The sequence below is a fragment of the Enhydra lutris genome, unplaced genomic scaffold (assembly GCF_002288905.1).
Source record: "Enhydra lutris kenyoni isolate GAN:26980312 unplaced genomic scaffold, ASM228890v2 scaffoldscaffold82, whole genome shotgun sequence".
Classification (NCBI taxonomy): Eukaryota; Metazoa; Chordata; class Mammalia; order Carnivora; family Mustelidae; genus Enhydra; species Enhydra lutris.
This window is the reverse complement of record NW_019154166.1, coordinates 4,083,213-4,105,320: the sequence shown is the minus strand read 5'-3', so window position 1 is coordinate 4,105,320 and position 22,108 is coordinate 4,083,213. Positions and strand designations below refer to the sequence as shown.

The window sequence follows — 22,108 nt, the reverse complement described above, 5'->3', positions numbered from 1 at the left end:
TGGTGATGCTGATGCTGGTGATGCTGGTGATGCTGGTGATGCTGATGCTGGTGATGCTGATGCTGGTGATGCTGGTGATGCTGATGCTGGTGATGCTGGTGATGCTGGTGATGCTGATGCTGGTGATGCTGTTCATGCTGATGGTGCTTGATGATGCTGGTGATGCTGGCGATGCTGATGATGCTGGCAATGCTGATGCTGGTGGTGCTGGCGATGCTGATGCTGGTGATGCTGTTCATGCTGATGGTGCTTGATGATGCTGGTGGTGCTGGCGATGCTGATGGTGCTGGTGATGCTGGTGATGGTGAGGGGACTGTGCCTGAGCAAGGAGGGTCTGGGTCTGGTCAATAGTACACAGTGTATGTGGTTGTGTCCCCTTCATGCGCCTGCTCAGGGCACGCATCACACGCAGCCCTGGCACTGTGTGTTTTCTGCTGAGCCCCCCCCGCCCCCCCCGCCCCAGCCTTTCCAGCACAGCCTCTGTCAGTCTATTTGGAAAGAAGCTGATTTACCACCTGGCTGCGGACTGCTTTCTGAAGCCATCAGCCTAAGTTCTGCTGTATTATGACATACACCCCCCAAAAAAACCAATGCTCCCCCCGCCCAGCCCCAAAATACTGTGCAGTTGTTCCCGAACTTTTTAATTTTTTTAAACATATATTGACTGAAACTTCTCAGAAGCTACTTGGACCCGGGAATATCCCCATGCAGCATCTGTTCTTAGAAGACATTCAGGGATTCTGATTTGTGTGGCCAGTGTTCCTCAAGCATTATTTACGGCCCTGTGGCAGGGGACCCAACAAAAGTGTCCAGTGGCGGGGGGAGGGCTATAGTGACGTCTGGCACCACACAGCCAGCCCACTCTCTCATGCGGACGAGAAAGCCCATTTTTGAAGAAAAGTTCACGAATTGAAGAAAAGACTGAGAACCTGATGCCGAGCAGGAAATGTAACACGCCCGCTCCGTTACACAGCCAGGCTCACTTGGGAGGAGGAAACCCACATGTTCGTGAAGACGAAGGATGCAGAGAAAAAGAAATGAGAATGGTGATGTTGGTCCTCTCTGCGGCTAAGTGTGACGCTCTGTGGGGACATTTGTCTGGAGACGTTTCGGTCGTCACCGCTGGGGACAGGGGCATAGTGAGGAAGGTTCTGGAATATGGCCAGTCATCCCACAGGGCACAGGACAGCCCCCCACCTCCCAGCCCCACCGGCCATAAAGAATTAACCAGTTCAAAAACACAGTGGTGTTGAGGTCGAGAGACCTTGGTCTGAAGAACTTTCTCTTTATACGTTGCAGGATCTTTCACATTTCCTGAAATGAACACATTTTACTTGAGTAGGAGGCAGGTGCCCGGCGCATTAGGAGAAGCAGGCTACCCGTGTTTGGGGATGTGGGACCATCCCGCTGTGGAGACCCAAGAGGGGGAAGGGAGAGGCTGCTTTAAGGAGCAGGGGGAGTGCATTCTTTCTGGACCATAATGGGGAGAGTTGAGGTATTGTTGGAGTAACAGGAATAAGTAACGCAGCACGGAGAGAGCAAATACGGTCGCTCACCAGTTCCCAGAACTGGAAGGTAGCGTATCATTTTTTTTAGGCCGTGCAAGGCTCTCCACAAAGGTGCTTGGGGCCAATCATAGAAACAGGATGAGAAGTTTTAGGGCTTACACAGAGTGCTGTCAACAGATGATCCCTGATCTATACAGCGCCCTGGAGCATGCGTAGCGTTGACTCACACGGTCCCAGGCTGCCGGTTATAATGGACAACGATGAAAGCATAGTAATACCGGAAGGATGAATGAATGAGAAAACGAGCACAGGGTCGTTTGAGATACAGGGTTGGGGGCAGGTCAAAACACTTGCCCAGGGTATGCTCCAAGCCTTATGTGTTCTCTTTTCGGTGAGCCGGTACCCCTCAAGCAAGCTTATCAGGGAAATGACAATGTGGGGGGGAACGTGTCCCCACTGCCTCCCGTCTAGGGCTGGACTGCCCTCTTCTCCTCCAGTCCTGGGAGACCAGATGGCTGGGCACAAGTGGTGGGGATCTGGCGCCACCCAGTGGAGGTTTCTGGCCCGCAACCCTGGGGTGGGCTTCCCAGACACGGGATAAATTGGGCCCACCGGACTGGGGGGCTGGGACATCAGAGGCTGAGTTTCGCTGGCCTTTGCAGAAGCACGTTCTGGCCTGTCCCTGCCCGCCTGCCCCGTGGTGGGATCCCTCTGATCCCTGTGCATGTGGAGCAGGCGAGGGACAAGCCCATGCCCTATTGTGAAACCCTTTCCATTGTCCTGCTTTCCTCTATGGGAGAGGAGAAACAGGTGAGACCGAGGGCTTGGAAACTTAAGGGTCCGAATGGAGAAGGGGGCTTGAGGTGGAGATAAGATGTTGAAACTCAGCCACCTAACGGGAACCCCCCCTCAGTCCAGTGACATATTTTCCTTTGAGCATCTCTTTCGTGGCCCAGGCACTGAGTCACAGACAGACAGAGCCCCTGCTTTGGTTGAGGCTTATAGCTGGTGCCAGAGAAGACCGGAGGTTTCATGTTGGCCGTGGTAAATGCTAGAGGAAGTGTGTGCTCCGGGCACCTGCTCGGGTGGTCATGGGGGTGCTGGAAACATCAGTGATGAGCTATAGAAGACAACATGGTCAGCTAAGACTGGCCAGATGAGGGAGGGGTTAGCTTAGCCCAGGGTGGGGGTGGGGAATAGCCTTCCAGGTGGAGGGAACAGCCCATGTGGATGCCTAGAGGAGGGGAAGGAGAGAAGCGGTTTCAACAAACCTGCAGAGGTTGACGGGGCTGTGATTTACGGAATCAGCAGGTGCAGGGAGGGTGGAAGTGGGGGGCCTGGAGGAGTCTGCACAGGCCTATTGTGAGGAGTTTGGGTTTATTCCAGTGGTGCCAGGAAGTCATTGAGAGGTTTCATTCTGGATCCTGCCTGCCGAGGAGGTGGGACCCAGGCTATTCACGGCACCGGGAGTTAGGGTCAGAAGACCCGCCCAGCCTGGGCTTGTGGGTCAGTTGTGAACAGTGCGCTCTAGTTCCCCCAGTTCTGTTTTGTAGGTCACCATCCCCCGTGGGTCCTCACCTCACAGTAACACCACAGTGGCCCAGGCCAGAGGAGGAGACCAGGCTGGGGAGGGACTTTTAAGAAGGAAAGGAGTACAACTTTCTAGAACCATAGGCAACAGCCATTAAAAACAAACAAACAAACAAAAAACCCAACAACAACAACAAAAGAACTTTTATTATGCACATTAGTGAACATTCAGAAAAGTAGAAGGCATGGTATAAGGAAGTCCTGGGGACTAGTCATTTCACTGCGATGATTATTGATCCAATCATGTTTCATTTATATCCCCATTCCCTCCCCCTGCCCCCCCCCCCAGGATTATTTGAAAGCAAAGTCCTGACATACTGTTTTATTTTATTTTACTTTACTTTGTATTTATTTATTTGACAGAGAGGACAAGCGGGGGGAGTAGCAGAGAGAGAGGGAGAAGCAGGCTCCCTGCTGAGCAGAGAACCCAACACAGGTCTCGAACCCGGGACCCCAGGATCAGGACCTGAGCTGAAGGCCAGCGCTTAACCAGCTGAGCCACCCAGGCGCCCCCTGACATATTGTTTTAATTGGGAACATTTCAGAGTGTACCTAGGTAGGGGAAGGCATGACCTTAGTGTCATTAGCCCACATAAGAAGACATTAATTTGGTATTATCATTTAATATCTATAATTCATATCCAAACTCCCCGCTTGTCCGCAACATGTCTTTTATAGCTGCTTTTCTCCCCAGTGCAGGGTCCATTCCAGGTTCGCATGTACGTTGATACATTGTTGGCTGGCTCTCTTTTGTTTCCGCCTTTATTGAGATACTGAGGTGAAGTTCACACAGCCTACAATTTGCCCATTTATAGATGCACAGTGTAGAGGTCATAGAGTTACACAGCCATCATCACAATTAATTTTAGAGCGTTTTCATCACTCCAGGAAGAATCCCCAAAAGCATGTACTTTCTACCTCCGTGGATTTGCCTCTGCATATACATGGACTTGAACCCCATGTGGTCTTTTGGGTCTGGCTTCTTGCACTTACAACAGTGTTTCAAGGGCTGTGAATGTTGCAGGTGTGTTAGCAACGGTGTTCCTTTTCTGTGGCCCAGTAGTATTCTGTCTGGGGATTTACCGTCTCCTCTCATTTCTGACTTTTAGCTTCTTTTAATCTAGACTGTATTCGCCACACATTTGGTCTTCCATCTTACCGCATGGTGACTCTATTTGGGAAGAGTCTGGGTCAGTTTAGAATGACCCACGTGCTTAGTGTAATTGTTTTCTTCTGCCTAGACTCGGGGCTAACAGCTCTGACAAGAACGTCTACCACCTGGGGCCTCCCAGGTTAGCATCCTACCCTCGATGTTAACCGGGAGTTTGAGCTCCCTTTTAATGCGATGATCCCTTTGTAAGGGTACGTTTTCCCTTTCTAATTAGCCGGCAGTCTGGGCGGGGGGCTTGAGGGGGGACAGGGTGAGACCATGGGCATATCCTGTTCCTTCACAGGCTTTTCATTCAGTCCTTTGAGCATCCTTGGTGACCATGGCCTGAATCCATTTTTGACTTTGGGGTTTGCAAATGGTGATTTTGGGGGGCACCTGGGTGGCTCAGTGGGTTAAGCCTCTGCCTTCGGCTCAGGTCATGGTCTCAGGGTCCTGGGATCAAGCCCCGCATCCGGCTCTCTGCTCAGCAGGGAGCCTGCTTCCTTCTCTCTCTCTCTCTGCCTGCGTCTCTGCCTACTTGTGATCTCTCTCTGTCAAATAAATAAATAAAATCTTTTAAAAAAAATGGTGATTTGGGGATGCTTTATCCATTTTTATGGGCATTCTTCCATAAAGAAATACTGCCCCCCCTGCCTTTTGAAGTTACTCATTTGTAGTCATTATTCATAATCAGGCTCAAATTGTCCCCAATTTGGCTTGTTGGAACTTCTCTCTGCTGGCGCCAGGGTCCTTTTGCGTAGATCATATCGTTCTTTACATGGTTTCTAACCTCCCAGAATAATAAGATGTTCCAGATCTGGAACATCTGGAGCGAGCCATTTCTCCCAAGGAGCCCGGTTCCTCTTAGTATGGAATAATATTTAGAAACCAACTTCCAGCTAGTAGGTGGTCTCCCAGTGATGGAGGAGTCATTCCTTTGGGGCCCTTTCGGGAAGTGCTACCGGGATATGTGTGTGTGTGTGTGTGTGTGTGTGTGTGTGTGTGAGAGAGAGAGAGAGAGAGAGAGATGTGGACATGTATGTGTATGGTATATATATGACATATATTTATGTGGATGATGCTGGAAGAAAGTCACAGGCTATCAGCAGCAAGCTCAGAGCCCAGGGTGCCTAGAAGAGCCTGGGGTCATCCGCTGGTTAGCCCTGGCTGAGACCGCCCCACCAGGAGGGCAGAGAGGGGGAAGGTGGTCACACCCACACACTGAATGCCCCCCGACAATGCCATTATTTGCACTCCTGTCTTGGCCCGAGTTACGGGGAGGATGGCCACCTCTGTGTCCGGCTTCCTTCCATAGAGCCTCAGACACAGTGGTCCCCAAATCTGGGTTTGTGGGTGATGGAGATCTTTCTCCACCCCTGCAGACACGCTTGGAAAAGAAGAGGCTGTCCCCTGCCTCCATGTGGGGAGCTGGAAGAATATAGAGGGAAGCGATATTCAGCCTGGGGCTCTAATTTCCTCTGCTGACCACACCCGAGGCTCCCCTCCCACAGCCCCCTCCCTGGCACGAATGAGCCTACAGGAGATCCCTGCCTCTGTCGCAGGATAGCAGCACCTGAGCTCCTACCTCGTGGCCTCCGTCCTCCTCCCCGGTGGCCCAGTTTGGGCAAATGCTCTGGGGTACCACTGATAGCCCAGGAGGGTCCAGGGTAGGTGAACTGGATGTGCCGATGGTTTGAAAATGTTTGCAGAAGCTGTGGTTGGTCACAAGCCTGAGGTCGCCCCAGAGCCTGCTGGGGCTGCTGGAGCGGCTGCTAGAGGTAGGGGAGCCTTGATGCATGACAGAACACAGATCAGCGTGTCCCCAGCAGAGGCCACCAGGCTCTGCTTCAGAGGTGCTGGCTCCCCGGAGAGCTGCTGGGTCAGCTCTGGGAGGTGCGGCTGCGACCCAATTTAGGGCCAATTCCTGCTCATTCTTACGCCCTCCAAAGCCTGTGGACCACTGAGAGCAACCAGCGAAAGTGAGAGAAGTCATGTGACTTGGCAGGGGACTCTTGTCTGCAATGCTCTTAGGGTATCGGGTTCCGTGAACAGACTTTCCTTACCAGCCCAGGTGGGTCTGGCCAGGAGTAAGGGGATGAGCAGACCGTGAGCAGGGCTCTGTCAGGCTCCCCATTTTGTGTGCTGAGCAGAGGGGTTCCTGAGGCAGGGCTGACCCCTATGCCCAGATGTTCATCCTGCTGGTGGTCAAGGGCTGTGCTGGCCTTGGATGGGATGGGATGGGATGGGATGGGATGGGATGGGATGGGATGGGGGACCACTGGTTCCCCAAGGCTGGCTGAGAAACCTCTCTGCCATTCACATCCTAAGGTTCTGCCAGAGAAAGAAGGCTGTGGGTCCCAATACATGCCTTTAATGGCCCTGACAATGCCTTGATGAGCCCACTTCCCCACTCATCGAGTGGCTCAGGATAGAATGGCCAACGCATGCCCAGCTCAGAGACCCTCTTGAATTACTAATGAAACTGCTACTAACAGGGCAACGAAGACCCAGAATGGACCATCCTCCCCTTTAGGGTCACAGTCTCCTGTGACCAGGGTGGTGTCTTCAGCTGGTAATCCTTAATGTTCTGTCCCAGAACCATCCTGGGACTGGGGCAAACTGCTCGGGACGCGTGGGCTCAGAGGTATTTGGGACAGTGGCTTATTTTCTGGAAGTGGAAAGACATAAAAAGGCAATCCAAAGGCTGAATGAATGAAAAAGCAGGAAGGCACCTGTGCTGAGAAATCTCTCCTGCCTCTCAGGGTCGGGAGAGCAGCACCTCAGGGAGCTGGCCAGGGGCCCCGTGCAGATTGCACGGTTGAGGGTTGGATATGTCGGACCGCGGGGGCATTCAGAGTAAGAAGTCCTGTTCTGAGTCCTTGGAGCCAGGGGCTGGTGGCCTGCTTTAACTCTCTGCTCCCCCCAGGGGCAGCGTCTGCACATTGAGGCAGCATGCGGAACGGTTCACCAGCAGAGGGCAGCTGATGTGTTCGCTCCCCAAATCAGGGGCTGGGAGAAGAGGAGGGAGACCTGGTTTGGAGCTGCTCCCTTGGAGCCTGTGCTGGAGGCTTCCTTGCACTCATTCACCTGCAAGCCCGGCCAACCCCCTTCCCCCCCCAGGAGCATTGTGGGGTCAGGCACACTCCCGCCTGCCCTCTTCCAGAATATGGTGACTTAAGGGTTAATGGGAGCACACGCGTCCCTGAACTTCCCCAGCACGGAGCTCTCGGGGAGCCCCGAATAGAAACCCAAAATGTCCAGTATGGAGAACAGCTTCGATGATGTCTCTTGCCTCTCTCCCCAGAACCTGGGATCCTCCTCACCAGGCAAAAAGCAGAGCAAGGAAAACACCATCACGGTAAGCGACTTCTGGGGGGGGGGGGGGCACAGGTTGGGGTGAGCTGGGGCTTTTCTGCCGTGCTGGGTGGTTGCCATGGCAATGTGGACCGCTGAGTGCAATCCCAGCCTGGTATCTGGGAAGTTCCAAAGCCTGGATATTGCCGAAATTCTCCCTGCCTCCCCCCTAACCCCCAGTCTACCCCCACCCCCTGCCCCATGTCTCCTGTTAATTTCACCTTTCACTTTTTTCTCTCCCGGATTAACCGAGTACAGGCGGGTGGGAATGATGCAGAAGCCATTTTTGCAGGGCGGGCGGTGGGGGGTGGGGTGGGGTGGTGGTACACATGCCCAGGCGGGTTGGAGGGGGTGGGCCTTGCTCTGCGGAGTGATGTGACATGTAAATTACAGCCACGGTGAGGTTGCTTCAGCACAGGGTGACTTGCGGAAGATGTCGAAGTTAAAAACAAGAGAAAGCACCCTAAGAATAGAGTTCCGGACGGGAGGACAGGAGCAGGCAGCTCCTGCCTGGGGTGGCCAGCCTGCCTCGCTCCTCCAGAAGCTCGCCAAGCCCCCACAGGCGAGCTGAGGAGGACACCCCCCCCCCAACACACACACACCAGCCTCATGTTGGGGAAACGGGGCAAACACCTTGTGTGGGTGCTCAGGCTGCAATAACTTGGGGACATGAGAAGTGTGGTCCTGGGTGGGCTGCTTGGTCGTGAGTGCAGGGGAGTCGGGAATGGGGGTCCTGCTCCCCTAGGCCCCAGCAGAGGCAGGAGCCGTTCTGACCATCCCCTCGGAGATGAGACCGAGAGTGGGTCCACTTCCCTGGCTCGTGCAGGCCGAAAATCTTGCTCTGGGAGAAAAGAGAGGCTTGGATACACAGTGACAGCAGCAACAATAACTGTTGCCCTTTTAGTGTGCACTGAGTATGCACCGGTAGTGTTCTGAGGTGCTCACTGAGCTCTCCACTCCCTGTGTGAGGTGGAGGTATGGGACCAACCTCGTGTGGTGACTGTGAATGAAGGCTCTGGGGCCGGGGGTGTCTATTAAAGCACCTACTATCTGCACAGCAGCCTGGGGTGAGTTTCTCTGCCCTACTGTGCCTCAGTGTCCACATCTGTACAATGGGGAGATGGGGGGTGTCTGTGCTCTGGGGATAGGGTAAAGACTAAATGAGTCTGTATACGGAAAACACTTAAAACAGAGCCTGGCACGTAGTAAGTGCTCAGTGCACACTCATCTTCTTGACCCTGTTTATAGATGGCAGAACTGAGGCAGGCAGCCATGCCTCGCCCAGCTGGGATGCATCGGGATTCAGAGACTTGTGCTCTCCTGGCCTGTGGAGGTTGTCTGTGGAGGATAGTGGGGCCTGGGGTAGGACGTGAGCCAGACCCAGGGACAGACTGTCTTCCTAGTGCCACAGAATGCCCCAGGCAAAGCAGGAACCTCCCTATAAAGTTCCCCGGAACGGTGCGGAAAGAGGGAGAAGGAGGGAGGGGCTGGTATATGAGAATCGCAGAAGAAAAGTAAAAAGGACAAATGCAGAATGGAAAGCACTTTGCTGGTGGGGATGGTCCTGGTGGCCCCGGGGTGAGGCCTGAGTCACCTGCTGTGCCCTGGCTTTGGGCTAGAACTTGGCTCTTGGTCAGGGTCTCCTCCGGTTCATTGTCTGTCCCCTGCCTTGCGTCTTCCCTCCTCCTTCCCGCTGACCTAAATCAGAGCTTCTCAGAGCGAGCCAGCAAAGTGGAGTAGGCAGCCGAAGCCTCTGGGACACTTGTTTAAAATGCAAATTCCTTGATGGATTCCTAGACCGACACTTAGTTGATCTGGAGCCCAGCCTGGATGGACGTTTGCACTGTCACCAACACCTCCCCCCGCCCACCATGGTTTTAAATAAACACTTAAGCCTCGGGGAATTTCTGCTGGAGAAACTGAGGACAGGAGGGACTGCCCAGAGGGCACAGAGCGGGCAAGGAGCAGAGATGATGTGTCCGGGCCGAGATGAGCGAAGGCCTGTGTGCTGCTGCTCCTTCCTGTCCATATCGCCCTTCCTCCCTGCTGCCCCGTTCCCAGCCCTCCCTCAGGGCTCCGGTCCTCCAGAGCTCATAGTTTCCCAGGGAGAGGACCCTGCAGGGCCACTGGACAGGGTAGGGGGAAGGAGGGATGTCCGGCTCCTGGGGCACCGGCTAACCTCTCCGGGCAGGTGGGGATGGGGTATGGAGGGGGGAGAAAGCAGTCTCCCACGTTGTCCGACCCCATGGAGCGGACATTTGCAGGCATTCACTGAGTTGCTCACTGGGCAGCAGAGGATCCCGGGCTGCGTCCCGATAGAGTCCGGATTGAGCTCGATTCTGACATTCCAGCTTCCCCTCCCATGGCTGGCCTGGAGCGAGCTTTGGGCCGGGCCAGGCTCTGAGTGGGCTGTTTGATTAGGACTGACAGGCAGTCATGGCTTCTCCCAGGCCTCGGCACAGACACGGTGTGCCAGAAATCTAGAGGATTCTAGAGGAGATGACTACAAAGCCGTAGTAACCATATTCCTCTCCTGGAAAGAGGAGTCTGGGGGACTCCCGTCATCCTCGGCCCCCGCTTCCTCGTGTGGCCCATCGGATGCCCTGGATCCCTGGTGGGCGGTGGGGGGGGGGCTGGTGGGCTGGAGGTGAGCCCTTGGGGTCTTTTCTGCTTGCACAGACCCTGGCTCTGAGTTCCAATCTTGCACACCCTCGCACATCAGCCTCCCTCCAGAAGCAAACACAGAGCTAGCTACCAGGTAGGTGGGCAAGGGACCATGGGGCAGGGAAGGGGTTCCGCTATTTATCCGCGGGTTGGAGAAAACGGTGTCAGCGTGAAGATGCTACTGGTGGATGACGGTAGCCTCAGAGGAGCGAGGGTGGGGGTCACCCCCCCAGAACTGCTCCTCTCCCTCTCCATACCCCTCTCCTGCTCCCTGTCAAGCACCCCTTCCTACCCGAGCCCCTGCCGTGGGTGGGGTGTGTGGAAGGTAGCATGACGAGAGCTAAAAACAGCTGCATTGCCTGACTTCAGACATGGGCTCTGCCGCGACACACAGGCTGTGTGATCTTGGAGAAGTTACTTAACCTCTCTGTGCCTTTGTTTGCTCCTCTGTAGCACGGAGCTAATAATGGCATCTGCCTGGCGGGGACAGCAGTTGGGGCAACGGCTGGCACAGTTTCAGCTCTTCTTGGAGTAGAAGGCAGTTCCTGAGCATGTCCTCCATGTTTATGAGGAGGAGGATGCCATCCAGGCTCTCGCTGTGCCCAGAAGGCCTTGGGAGGAGGGCAGGCTTTGTCCTGGAGGTGGTGTTAACCTGGAAAGTGGCTCCCCAGGAGGCATGGGACTCCACGCCTGGGAAGTTTCCATGGGGAAAGGCTTCTCTACATGTTCTTCTTTTGGGTGGGAGCCCCTCCGTTGTGGGCAGTGGTCCTGCATATCGAGGGAGGCTTATCACCAGTGGTAGATTTATCCCAGAGCCGTGCAATCTCTTACGTACTTGTTTGCTTCCTCGCGAGGCTGTAAAGTCGCCGAGTACAGAGACTGTTCTGTCCGCCTCTGGCCTGCACCAGAAATGCTTACTGAGCCGCCCCAGGGGCCTCCGTTTCCCAGGGATGAGGGAAGCAGCAGGGAAAGGGTCTCCCTCCCCTTGTGGAACAGACGGTCTGGCTGATTAAACGGTCGTGAGAAACGTAATTACAAATGTATGTGTGCTAAGTGCTGGAAAGATCTAGCATCTCGAGGGGCACGTGAGAAACGTTTGCACGCAGTCAGTGGACGGGTAGCAACGTGACTGACGGCCGGGACGATGACCGATGACACGGGAATGCGTGCAAGGCTCCTGGTGGGGTCCTTGAGGACGGGCTCTCCAGGGATTCCCAGTGGTTACGACTGCCTCCCCCCAGAGGGCCGGCAGGGGTGTAGGGCTCAGAGGAGCATTGGGGTGATTAATCCCTGTGGGCCAGCCAGGAGCAGACATCCCCAAACCAGAGCTGGGAGAGGCGGGGACAGGCACCCTGGGGCCCCTGGCCGGTCCGTCCAAGGACCGGTGTCCCCACAAAGTGGTAAAAGCAATGACAGGGATGAGACCTCACCCTCCCCATCCCCCTCACCTCTAGCTCCCAAGAGGGTGCTCTAAAAGACATTTGTGTCCACTTCTAAGTACCTCTGTCCCCCTAGTTCCATGATGCTTAACACCCTATCTAATGTCTCTGTTGATCTGTTATTGGATTTCGTTGAAATTTGCACAGACCTCATTATTAAGCAACACAAGGGTGTCCTGTGATCGCAGGTATTTGTAGAAAGAGAATAACCAGCCAGTGAAATAAGGAATATGCGAACCTTTGGAATCTGGCCCTTGTTTCCATGATTGTCAAAGCCTTAGTGGGAGACTCCCTTCTGGGCACCCCTTGAGGGTGTCAGCCTGAAAAGAGGGTTTGGGGAGATGGTTGCCTGATGCTGGGCATCATGGAGAGGCTGGCCCTCCCCCACTGGAAGGCACCAGGAGGAAATTCCCCACCCTGGGGCCTCCCTCCTTGACCTTGGGGAAATTCCATGCTCCCCATCTCCAGGGTTCTCTGGGTCCTTCCTGCCCCTGGTCTTTCCTGCCGCGCCACGCTTCCCTCCGGACGGGGCATCTCGGCCCTTTTTCCACCAGGTGTGTGTAACCCAGAGGAGGGCACTCCTGTCCTTGGCTGGGACCACAAGAGAGACCCCGGCCCCTGGCAGCCGGGGCAGGATGTGGGACGATGCCCATGCGACATGTACTCAGCATCCCGTGAGCCCCTGAACCCCGAGGTCAAGGCTGGGGGCCTGTGGGCCTGACTTAGCTTGCAGAGAAGTTTCTTTGCCTGACATGCTGCTGTTGTTGACGTCCTCGCCGTTATTCCCATTAACTTTGAATTACGTGCCAACCTTTAAACCTGGAGACGCTTCACGCAATCATCCCGATTTGCAGCCCCTCTTGGGTCGTGTCACCCGACTGGCGACCCACCGGGATCCTCCTGCCAGCTTGCCAACAGTTTGCAGGAGCCAAGAGGAATCTGCTCGTTAGAAGGATCTCGCAGCCCCTGCCCCTTCCCAGAGCGGAGGCCGGTCACCCCCACCCAAACTGCGGCTTCTACACAGGCAGCCCCTCGCCCATTTGCATGGCTGCCTCGCATTGGAGTTTGTGGCCTCTGTCCAGAACCCCAGGGCTTTCTGCACCGTTCCTCCCACATCAGCAGGTGTGGGCTCCCCAAGGTTCTGCAGCTCCCACAAAAAAACTCCCTGAACGGGCTCCCCAGAAGCAGATCCCGGGCTTGAAGCGACATCAGCAACAGAAGTGGCAAAACCGTTTCCACCTGGCGGGGAAAGCCAGGACGTCGGGGACATGCTCGGGCAGGAAGGTCTGAGACAGGCCCCAGGAATGTCTGCACTGCCCTCTCCTGGGCGAGGGCCAGCCCCAAGCACCCGTCCTTCGTGATCGCTTTCAGCTCTTTGTAGAATACATACAGTGATTAAAATGCACATGGTAACCTCTCTGCTGCCTAATTCCTGTCTCTGGAAGCCGGGGATGTCCTCAGCTTCTAGGATTCTATACATAAATAACCAAATAACCAAATAACCAAATGTGTCCATATTTTTTCTTCCTCCCCCCCTCCACAAATGGTAGCAACTCTAAATACTATTTGATATCTTGACTTTTTTCCTCCCGCTGAGTCATAGGACCTAGACTTTCTCCCGGTGTCTTCGGCTATCCATGCAAACCCCAAGAGGTGCACCCCCCCCCCGCCCCGCCCCGCCACCATCCTGTGCTCTGTTTAGCCACTCCCCTGCTTCTGGGGCTGTGTTTTTCTGCTATGGATGGTCTGAAAGGCTGTGTGCGCGTGTCATTGCACACACGCACGCAGATACGTCCTCAGAGCGCCCTTTTCCAAATTGCAGTCCCTGGTTTGTGGGTTGGAGAAGTCCTGTTACACTGCCCTTCAGAGCACTGGGACCGGTTCCGGCCCCATTGGGGTGGGGGTGGGTGCTGTTGCCCCTCACTTGAAATGTGAGCCCCTGGAGCATCCCCAAGCCTTCAGGGCACATTCTCTCAAGCTGGCGCTGACGGGAGACCTCAGCAATGCTGTGTTCCGGGGGCAGAGCCTTCCTGGCGGCTCCCAGCCTTCCAGATGAGGCATTTTCTTTCCTGTTTGTGCCCTGCAGATAAACTGTGTGACGTTCCCTCACCCAGACACGATGCCAGAGCAACAGCTGCTGAAACCGACCGAGTGGAGCTATTGTGACTATTTCTGGGTAAGCGTGCCTCAGTTTCCCCCACTGTGTGACACCACCATCCCCTCCTCCCACCCCTGGAGGACACCTAGAAGGGGCACAAAGGGTCTGGAGCTCAAAAGAGAGGGTCCGCTCCTGTCAAAACCTGCTGGTAGATTGAGCATCCAAGGGAGAAATTTAAGACCCTCTTTGGAGTCCAGATCGTTCCATAAATCTCAGAGAATCGACAGGGTTTGCTTGCATTCAGGACAACACGGAAACCCCGGATGGAAGTCAGATAAGTAGGAGGGTTACTTCCCCACTGCTTGGTAAGGTCAGGAGACTAGAGCCGACTTGAGTGGAGGCGCCCGGGCGGCTCCGTTGGTGAAGCGTCTGACTCTTGGTCTCCACTCAGATCTCGATCTCAGGGTTGTGAGTTCAAGCCCCGTGTTGGGCTCCAGGCTGGCATGGAGCCTACTTGCAAAAAAGATGATACGTTTTATCTTAGGTGTATTTTCGCACAATTAAATAGGTATCTTTTGACAAATGCACAGCCCGCCTGCTCAGAAACTCGAGGAATAGCCCTCGGCGTGCACATTTTAAGTCTGCAATGACTTTCAAAGTGCGATTGCCTCTTTCTGGATTCACATAGTGCTGACGGTTGCTCAGCCTTGTGAACATATTAAAAGCCAGCAAATTGTACACTTTAGGAGGAAAAAAAGCCCGAAAACACAACTTTTGCAGGGACCCCGAGGAACAATAAATAAACAAAATAAAAGCTGTTTCCCCACCGTGCGGGACGGATTGCTTTCCCGTTTTTAGATTTGCCAGCCAAGCACCGGACAGGAAGTGCTGTGTTCCGTTGACAAGTCACTTGGGCTCTCAGAGATGCCTGGCAATTCCCGTTGGCCCCCTACCGTGTTTCTTCCAGATCTCAGGGCGATCTGTGCGGACAGGGGCTGCAAACACTGAGGAGGGCTCTGTGGGGCCGCGGAGGTCAGAGTGTACAAGACTCTGTAGGTCCCGGGAGCATGCTGGGTTTCCTTCTGTTTGCAGTCGGAAGCTGTTGGAATAAGATGTGATGTGGTTTAGAAGCAGCGTGCAGGAAGGGCTGCGAGGGGGCTTGGTGGACGTCAGCCGCAGGTGCGGGACTCAGGGAGGGATGGTGGCAGCTACAGAGAAGTGGCTGAGTTTAGAGACGTCATCCCTAACGAGGGGCGCAGGAAGGGGGGCATTCAGGGGAGACTAGCTGGAGCCCTGGGAGTGCCCACTACAAGAGCTGGAGATCAGCATGCATGGGGTTTCATGTGGAGCTGTTGGGTAGCCCTGGGAACAATGAAATGTACTAAGCTTAAAAGTACTTGGAGAAGCTTTTAATTATCCGGAGTAGCTGCCCCATGACTTGGTGTGTCCTGTGGGATAGTGATCTCCCTGTCTCAGGAGGTATTAGCAGTATGGCCCAGCGGGTTTTGTGTCAGGACAGCTGAGGAAAGGGGATCCCACGTTGGGGTGGGGGGAGGGGGTTGGTGGGAGGATGTCCATAAACTTTTTAAATGTTTGATGATAGGAAGTAGATTTCTCTCCACGCATCACCCACCCCTTTCCAGAATTCCCTTTTCCTAAAACTGCTCTGGAAGGGGTCTTAGAGATGCAACTCAGTCCTATTGCAAAGGGGGGAGGGTGGGTGGGGGATACAACCTAGGATTGGGAAGGCCTGACTGGGTCACCCGGAGGCTGAGCCGAGACAAGGACTAGGTCTTTTGGACCCTGGGACAGTGTCCTCACTGATGCACCTGCTGATATCAGAAGATGCCTTTTTAACCCCTTCTATTAAGTACCAAAACATCTGACTCTGCATTCCTGATGGGGAAGGGCTGTAATGGGGCAGACCACGGCTTTAGGTGGGGTACCCGAGAAGTCTCAGAGCCGAGATGAATGTCCTGCAGGGAAGGGTGAACCTAGGGGCTTCTGGGCAGGAGGCAGGAGGTTGGGGGGAGGGGCAGGCAAGAAAGAAGTATTCAGGTGTCCTTGAGGAAAGTGCAAGCAAAACAAAAGAAAACATTTAGTTTTGAAATTTTGAGAGTATTTGCTTGCAAAATGGACCCAGTACTGAGCTCTCATGTCATTGACTTGGCCATCTTCCCCGAATCCCAACTTACTTAAAAGTGGACGAATATTAGATAGCACTTACCGAGCGTTTAGTGTCCGGCGAACACTGTGCCAAGCCGTTTCCAGAGGTCACTTATCCCGAAATGACCTCCGGAGGCGGGCACCAGTATTCCCCAGCTTCCCGGATGAAGCCACTCAGGCTTGGACAGAGGGGAGAGCTCGCCTGAGGCTTCCCAGCTCAGATGTCAACCCTGGCACCCTGCCCTTTTCCAGAGCTCCGGCCTCCCTTCAGTTGGGTCTCTCCCGGAAGCCCCTGTGATCTGGTATGAATGTGAGAGAGTGCCACTGCCTGGCCAGTACAGGGGGCTGACAGGAGACCAGAGGGCTTACGGTGAGGGTCACTTGACCCTCAGGCCACAGACTGTCCCAGCTGAGTGTCAGGCCACCAAGACTCCCTGGAGCTTCCTGCCAGCCTCAGCAGCTACCTGGAGGGAAGCAGTAGGTGTTGGCCAATGGGAGCTGCTGTTCCTGGCCACTCCCCCTTCTTCCTCTTCTTTCCCAGGTTGGGAGAATTGAAGGTCATGGGTGTGGGGAAGGGGCAGCAGGAGAGACACAAAGTGGGACAGTGGGCACAGCCTCCCTCTTGGGCTGAGGTCCCGTCTCCAGGGGCACCCGGGTCCCTTTGGGGACGGCCTTCCCCATGCTCCATTCCCTGCCGCTCTGGACACCCCTGTCACCTAATGTCTCGTGCTTCTGTGTCCCTTCTAGGCTGATAAGAAGGACCCCCAGGGCAATGGCACCGTGGCTGGGTTTGAGCTCCTGCTTCAGAAGCAACTGAAGGGCAAGCAGATGCAGAAGGAAATGTCAGAATTCATCCGGGAGAGGTGAGGCCCACGCCCCCCACCCCAGCTCCCATGGCCACAGACAGCGCCCCTTGGCCCCTCTGAGCCTGAGGTCGGGGAGCAGCTGAGCCTGAGGTCGGGGAGCGGCTGGGATGAGCACTGGCCGCCCAGCACTGGGCCTGCCTCGTGCCATGGGGAACCTGAGACCCAGGGCACCAGCTGTGACTCTTGGGACAGAATTAACCTGCAGATGTGTTGCTAAGACCTCCGATAGGTTTAAGGTTTGGACCAACATTTTTTGTTTTTTAATGGGTAGATCTTACCTTACAAGCTGGCCAGCTGGCTTGTCTTGAGAAGGCCGAAAGTCTGGCAAGAACGGCTCACACAACAGTGGGCCAGAGCCAGACGGCCACGCCCCAGAGCGGGAGCCTGAGGTCTGGTTTGCTGCAGTCTCCATCACTCCCTACTGTCTCCCCACACAGGCTGCTTAGCTCCTTGACTTTCCTGTGTGGCCCTCATTGGAAGCCCTGTCCCTGTCATAACAAAAAAGGAGAATGTTGTCTTGTAATTCATCTTTGAACCCAAACTGTGTCCCAGACCTGGGCATCTAGAACCCACTCCCCCATCCCTGCATCCAGGGAGCTCCTGTGAGATGGAAGCGTCAGGTGAGGTCATTGGGACCAGCGCAGGGGTTACAATAATGGTTTTGCTGAAGGATGGTTTGTCCGAATGTAAAAGAGGAAACCAATCCAGCCTGATAGAAACAGGAAAAAGTATAAGGAGAAAAAATTCCTTCTCCACCTTCCTGCCTGTTAGTCCCTCCAAGGTCTGAGATCCTATAAAGTACACACTTACCAGCACACACGTGCACACACACACCCCGCGTGTGCACACGCACATACACACGACTTGCCACCCGGAGTTTCCAGGGCACGCTGGACATACTTACAGCAAATGGCAACGTATTTAAGAAAGCTTTTTAATGATAACACTAATGTAATAATAACTCTTTGGCATTTTAAAGTTTTTTCTTTTTTTTTAAGATTTTATTTATTTGACAGAGATTGCAAGTAGGCAGAGAGGCAGGCAGAGAGAGAGGAGGAAGCAGGCTCCCTGCTGAGCAGAGAGCCCGATGTGAGGCTTGATCCCAGGACTCTGAGACCATGACCTGAGCCGAAGGCAGAGGCTTTAACCCACTGAGCCACCCAGGCGCCCCTCTTTGGCATTTTAAAGCACCTCTTTTCCTTAGGAGGCCTGTTTTCTGTTTGTATCATCAAATCTCTCTTTTATGAGCCGTTACGCTGGCAGGGAATGGAGTGGAGTGTGAACACACACGCCCTGACATGTCCTGTGAGCAAATAAATGGAACCTGCCATTACAGAACATGCTGGCCTTCCGTGAACAATGCAGACTTTTCTTGGGAGGCCTTCCTGAGCCAGGAGAGGCGAGAGTGGAGGTGGAGTGTGCTGGGCTTGGGGACTTGCCGAGGCCCTGGCATAGGACAGCTGGGCAGGGCTTGGAGGGGAAGGCGTGCCTGGCCGGTGTGGTTGGCATCGAGGTGGTTTGGAGATGTGAAACTAGGAGAGAGATGTGTTGGCCACGGGGTGGAGCTTGCATGCTGGCCACCGGCGTCACCCCGGGGAGGGCAGAGTGATGGCAAGGGAGTGACAGAGCAGGAGAGAGACTCCAGCGGGCCCCAGAGCCCGGCCGGAGGTGGTGGGGAGGGCAGAGCCGTGAGAGAGGGAATGTGGCTGTGGGTCTCTCGGGGCAAGGCAGAAAATCTTATTCAGAATGATGGCAGGGGGCTGGGTGAGGACCCCCGTTCCACATCACCGCACCCGTGGGCCTTTAACTTCCGAAGCCGCCAGCCAGGAGCAGGTGCTGCAGCCCTCGGAGTGGCTCTGGGGCTTCCCCGTTTGCTGAGTGATGGGGCTCGGGGCTTCGGAGGGGTGGCCCTGGGTGTCCCAGTGCAACCCAGAGGAGCAGTCAGGCGGTGAGCATTGCCTTTGACAACACTCGAACACCACGGGCCAGATAAGACAGAACGCTCCCGAGAGAGTTGCCTGGAAAGTGTGTCAAGGGCCCCCCTGTTGGAAGTGAAATCCAAGGCGACTTCCCTCTCTAGGGAAATGGGATCAGCCCCAGCTCTGGGCACTGCCTGGTTTCCATGGAAATACTTGTGCCCTTGCAGGCTTGACAGCTGGAGGCACGGGGGGCGGGGAGGAGGGGGGCTGGGAGGCCGCAGTGGGGAGGTGGTGCTCCTGCTTCCCAGGGGCTGCCACCACTTAGGAGGTCCTAGGTCCCAGGTTCTGGGGCCTGGAGGGAGACAGCCCTGGGGTCCCTCTTGGTCCATCATGAGTTACATCATTGATCTGAGGGCCTCCTGTGTGCAGCCCTGGGCTAGGAGCTGTGTGAACGGGAGCACTTCTTCGTGGCCCAGGAGATAGATGGAAACATCTTTCTTTATAGGTGAGATAGAGATTTGCACAAGTTCGTCCAGCCAGTGAAGATTTTTTTAAGCACCTGCTGTGTATTGCGTGGTTAGACAAGGGCCTTGAACTCTCAGAGCCTGTGGTCTAGTGGGTTTCTATCTGCAGTCAGTAAGCGCTAGGACTGCAGGTCAGACCCACGGAGCCAGAATGAGGTGGGTGGTTGCCCAGCCTGGCACTGGAGAGCTGACCTGTTGGGTTTTCTCACTTTGCAGGATAAAGATCGAAGAGGAATATGCGAAAAACCTAGCTAAGCTCTCTCAGAACTCCTTGGCTGCGCAGGAGGAAGGGTGAGTGGGGAGGACGGTGATGGGAATGGAGAGAAACCACCAACAGGAAGGGGGGAATTCTTCCTTATCAATCCCTGATCCCTGCGTGGTCCCACTGAAATGGGGAAGTTTGCCCAGACCTGGCTCCGAGGGGGCAAATTCCGCATTAACTTCTCTCTAGTGGACAAGGGCCTCCCACCCCTTCTGCCCTGTTAGCTGGATGCTATCCCCCCAGACACTCACCCCAGCACCCCTCTCTCTGAGGGCAGGCTGGTGAGACACCGGGTGAGAGAGGATTCTGGACCCAGGCCCTCATTTAGAATTCTCTCCTGTGAGCCCGAAGCCCAGGCTCTCCTCCCTCTCCAGCTACAGTGGTCCAGACTTCCTTGGGTCAGGCCTGGGCTGGGGGGGGGCTCAGTCCCACCCTGCCAACCACAGAGGGGTCCCTAGCGGTGGAAGACTTAAGGCTTCTCTGCTCATTTCTTGACAAAGACTTGCAGCCTGCCCTGGGAATGTAAAATGGTGTTTTCCACCATGGAAAACACTTTGGCAGTGCCTAGGAACACGAACCAGGATTACCATACGACCCAGCAATTCTGCTCGTAGGTTCAGACCCAGAAGAATTGAAAACAGATACTCAGACAAAATACATGTACCCATGTGTTCATAACAGCACGATCCACGATTGCCGAAACGTGCAAACAATCCAGAGGTCCATTAAGGGACGGACCGATGAACAAATGGTGTCCATGCACACTGGATATGTGATGCAGTATTATTTCACCGTAAGAAGGGAAACAGCCCTGACCCAGGCTACCGTGTGGATGAAGCTTAGAAACATCCTAAGTGAAAGACGTGGGATGAAAAGAGTGCATGTGATGGGATTCCATTTATATGAAATGTGCAGATAGGCAAACCCATGGAGGTAGAATGAGGTGGGTGGTTGCCTAGGGAGCAGGGAATGGAGGGTAACAGCTTCATGGGTTTGGGGTTTCCTTTCGGGGGTGCATATTCATCTGCTTGGGCTCTTGTAACAGAATCCTACAGATCGGGTGGCTTCCATGACACAAATGTAATTTATCCTGGTTCTGGAGGCTGGGAGGTCCAAGATCACGGTGCCAGCAGGGTTGGGGTTTGGCATGAGCCCTCCTCTTGAGTTGCAGGTGGCCGCCTTCTCCCTATGGCTTTCCCTCCCTGTGGAGAGAGAACAGGCTCCCTGGAGTCTCTTCTTGTAAGGACAGGAATCCTATTGAATCAGAGGCCCCTCCCCTTTGACCACATTTGACCTTAATTACTTCCTTAGAGGCCCCGTCTCCAAGTAACAGCCACACTGGATGGCTTTGGCAGGGACACCACCATTTGAATTTGGGATGGGGGCTTAGGGCTTCAATATACGAATTTGAGGAGCCACACTGGAGTATAGGGCTTAGGGCTTCAACATATGGGTTTGGGGGGGACACAAACATGAATTTGGGGTGGGGGCTTAGGGCTTCAACATGTGGCTTTGGGGAGGACACAAACGTGGAATTTGGGGTGGGGGCTTGAGGGCTTCAACATAAGAATTTGGGGGCTACACTGGGGTATGGGGCTTAGGGCTTCAACATGTGACTTTGGGGGGGACACAAACATGAATTTGGGGTGTGGGTCTTCAGCATATGGATTTGGGGGGCTCCATAACGGGAAAACAAATGTTTTGGACCAGGGTAGAGGTGAGAGTTGCACAGTATAGTGAGTATACCTAGTGCCCTTGGATCGCCCTCTTTAAAACAATTAGTTTCACCTAAGGTGGATTTTTGCCTCCATCATAAAGGCAACCGGACTCGGGAGGGGAGAGCTGAAAGGCCCCGCCAGGTCTTCTCCCCAGTGCCTACCTCACTCTGGGGCAGGCTGTGCTGGAACCCCTCCTGCAAGGGGAAGTGAGCCCCGAGGACGGAGGTCGTCCTGTCCTGGGTGGCTGTGGTCATCAGAGGGCTGCTCGCACGCCTTGAAGCCTTCAGGGGACTGGCTGTGCCAGCCCCATGTGGCTTTCATTCCGGCCTCTCTGCGTGGGCTCGCTGTGCAGCTGAGAGGCTGCCTCCATGTGGTTTGCCACCGACCCAGGGGGCCACGGGGCGGCCCCTGCAGGCCCAAGGGGCTCCTCTGCAGAAATGAGCCCACCCCCGGTGGTCCCCTTCCACCCCGCCCACTGGGCCCTGAGATGGGGGTAGGAAGCGAGGGTGGGGGCACTAGGGGGGGTCACAGGGGGTGTCCCCCCTCCACCCTGGCATGGAGGCTTTCTTAGATATCCCCTGCCCTGCAAATGCAGTGCTGCTCTCCAGGCTTCCGGCTTCCACCTCCTCGGCCTGGGCCGTTGCCAAGGACACTGCAACCTGCCAGCGGGCTGAGCATATGCTCCCCGCTGCACGCGCCAGGCCTGTGCCGCCACGCCGCGCACACACATGCCCTTACAGACACGGGCCGCGCAGCACACGCCTGCTCGCCTGTATGCACGCCGTGCCCCTGCAACATGGTCATGAACGCATCCTCTGCCATCGCGGCTGCACACACACACGCCTCCCAG

General features: G+C 55.0%; 1 protein-coding gene across 2 annotated transcripts in view; it reads left to right on the top strand.

Moving 5' to 3' along the window:
- Positions 1-22,108, top strand: part of LOC111161102 (growth arrest specific 7) — a 194,557-nt gene that overhangs the window by 155,113 nt on the left and 17,336 nt on the right. For both annotated transcript variants that reach the window (XM_022524586.1, XM_022524587.1), the window contains exons 5-8: positions 7,553-7,606; positions 13,792-13,881; positions 16,717-16,832; positions 19,495-19,569. In XM_022524586.1, the coding sequence (XP_022380294.1) occupies positions 7,553-7,606; positions 13,792-13,881; positions 16,717-16,832; positions 19,495-19,569 (335 nt within the window). The remainder of the gene's footprint in view (positions 1-7,552; positions 7,607-13,791; positions 13,882-16,716; positions 16,833-19,494; positions 19,570-22,108) is intronic.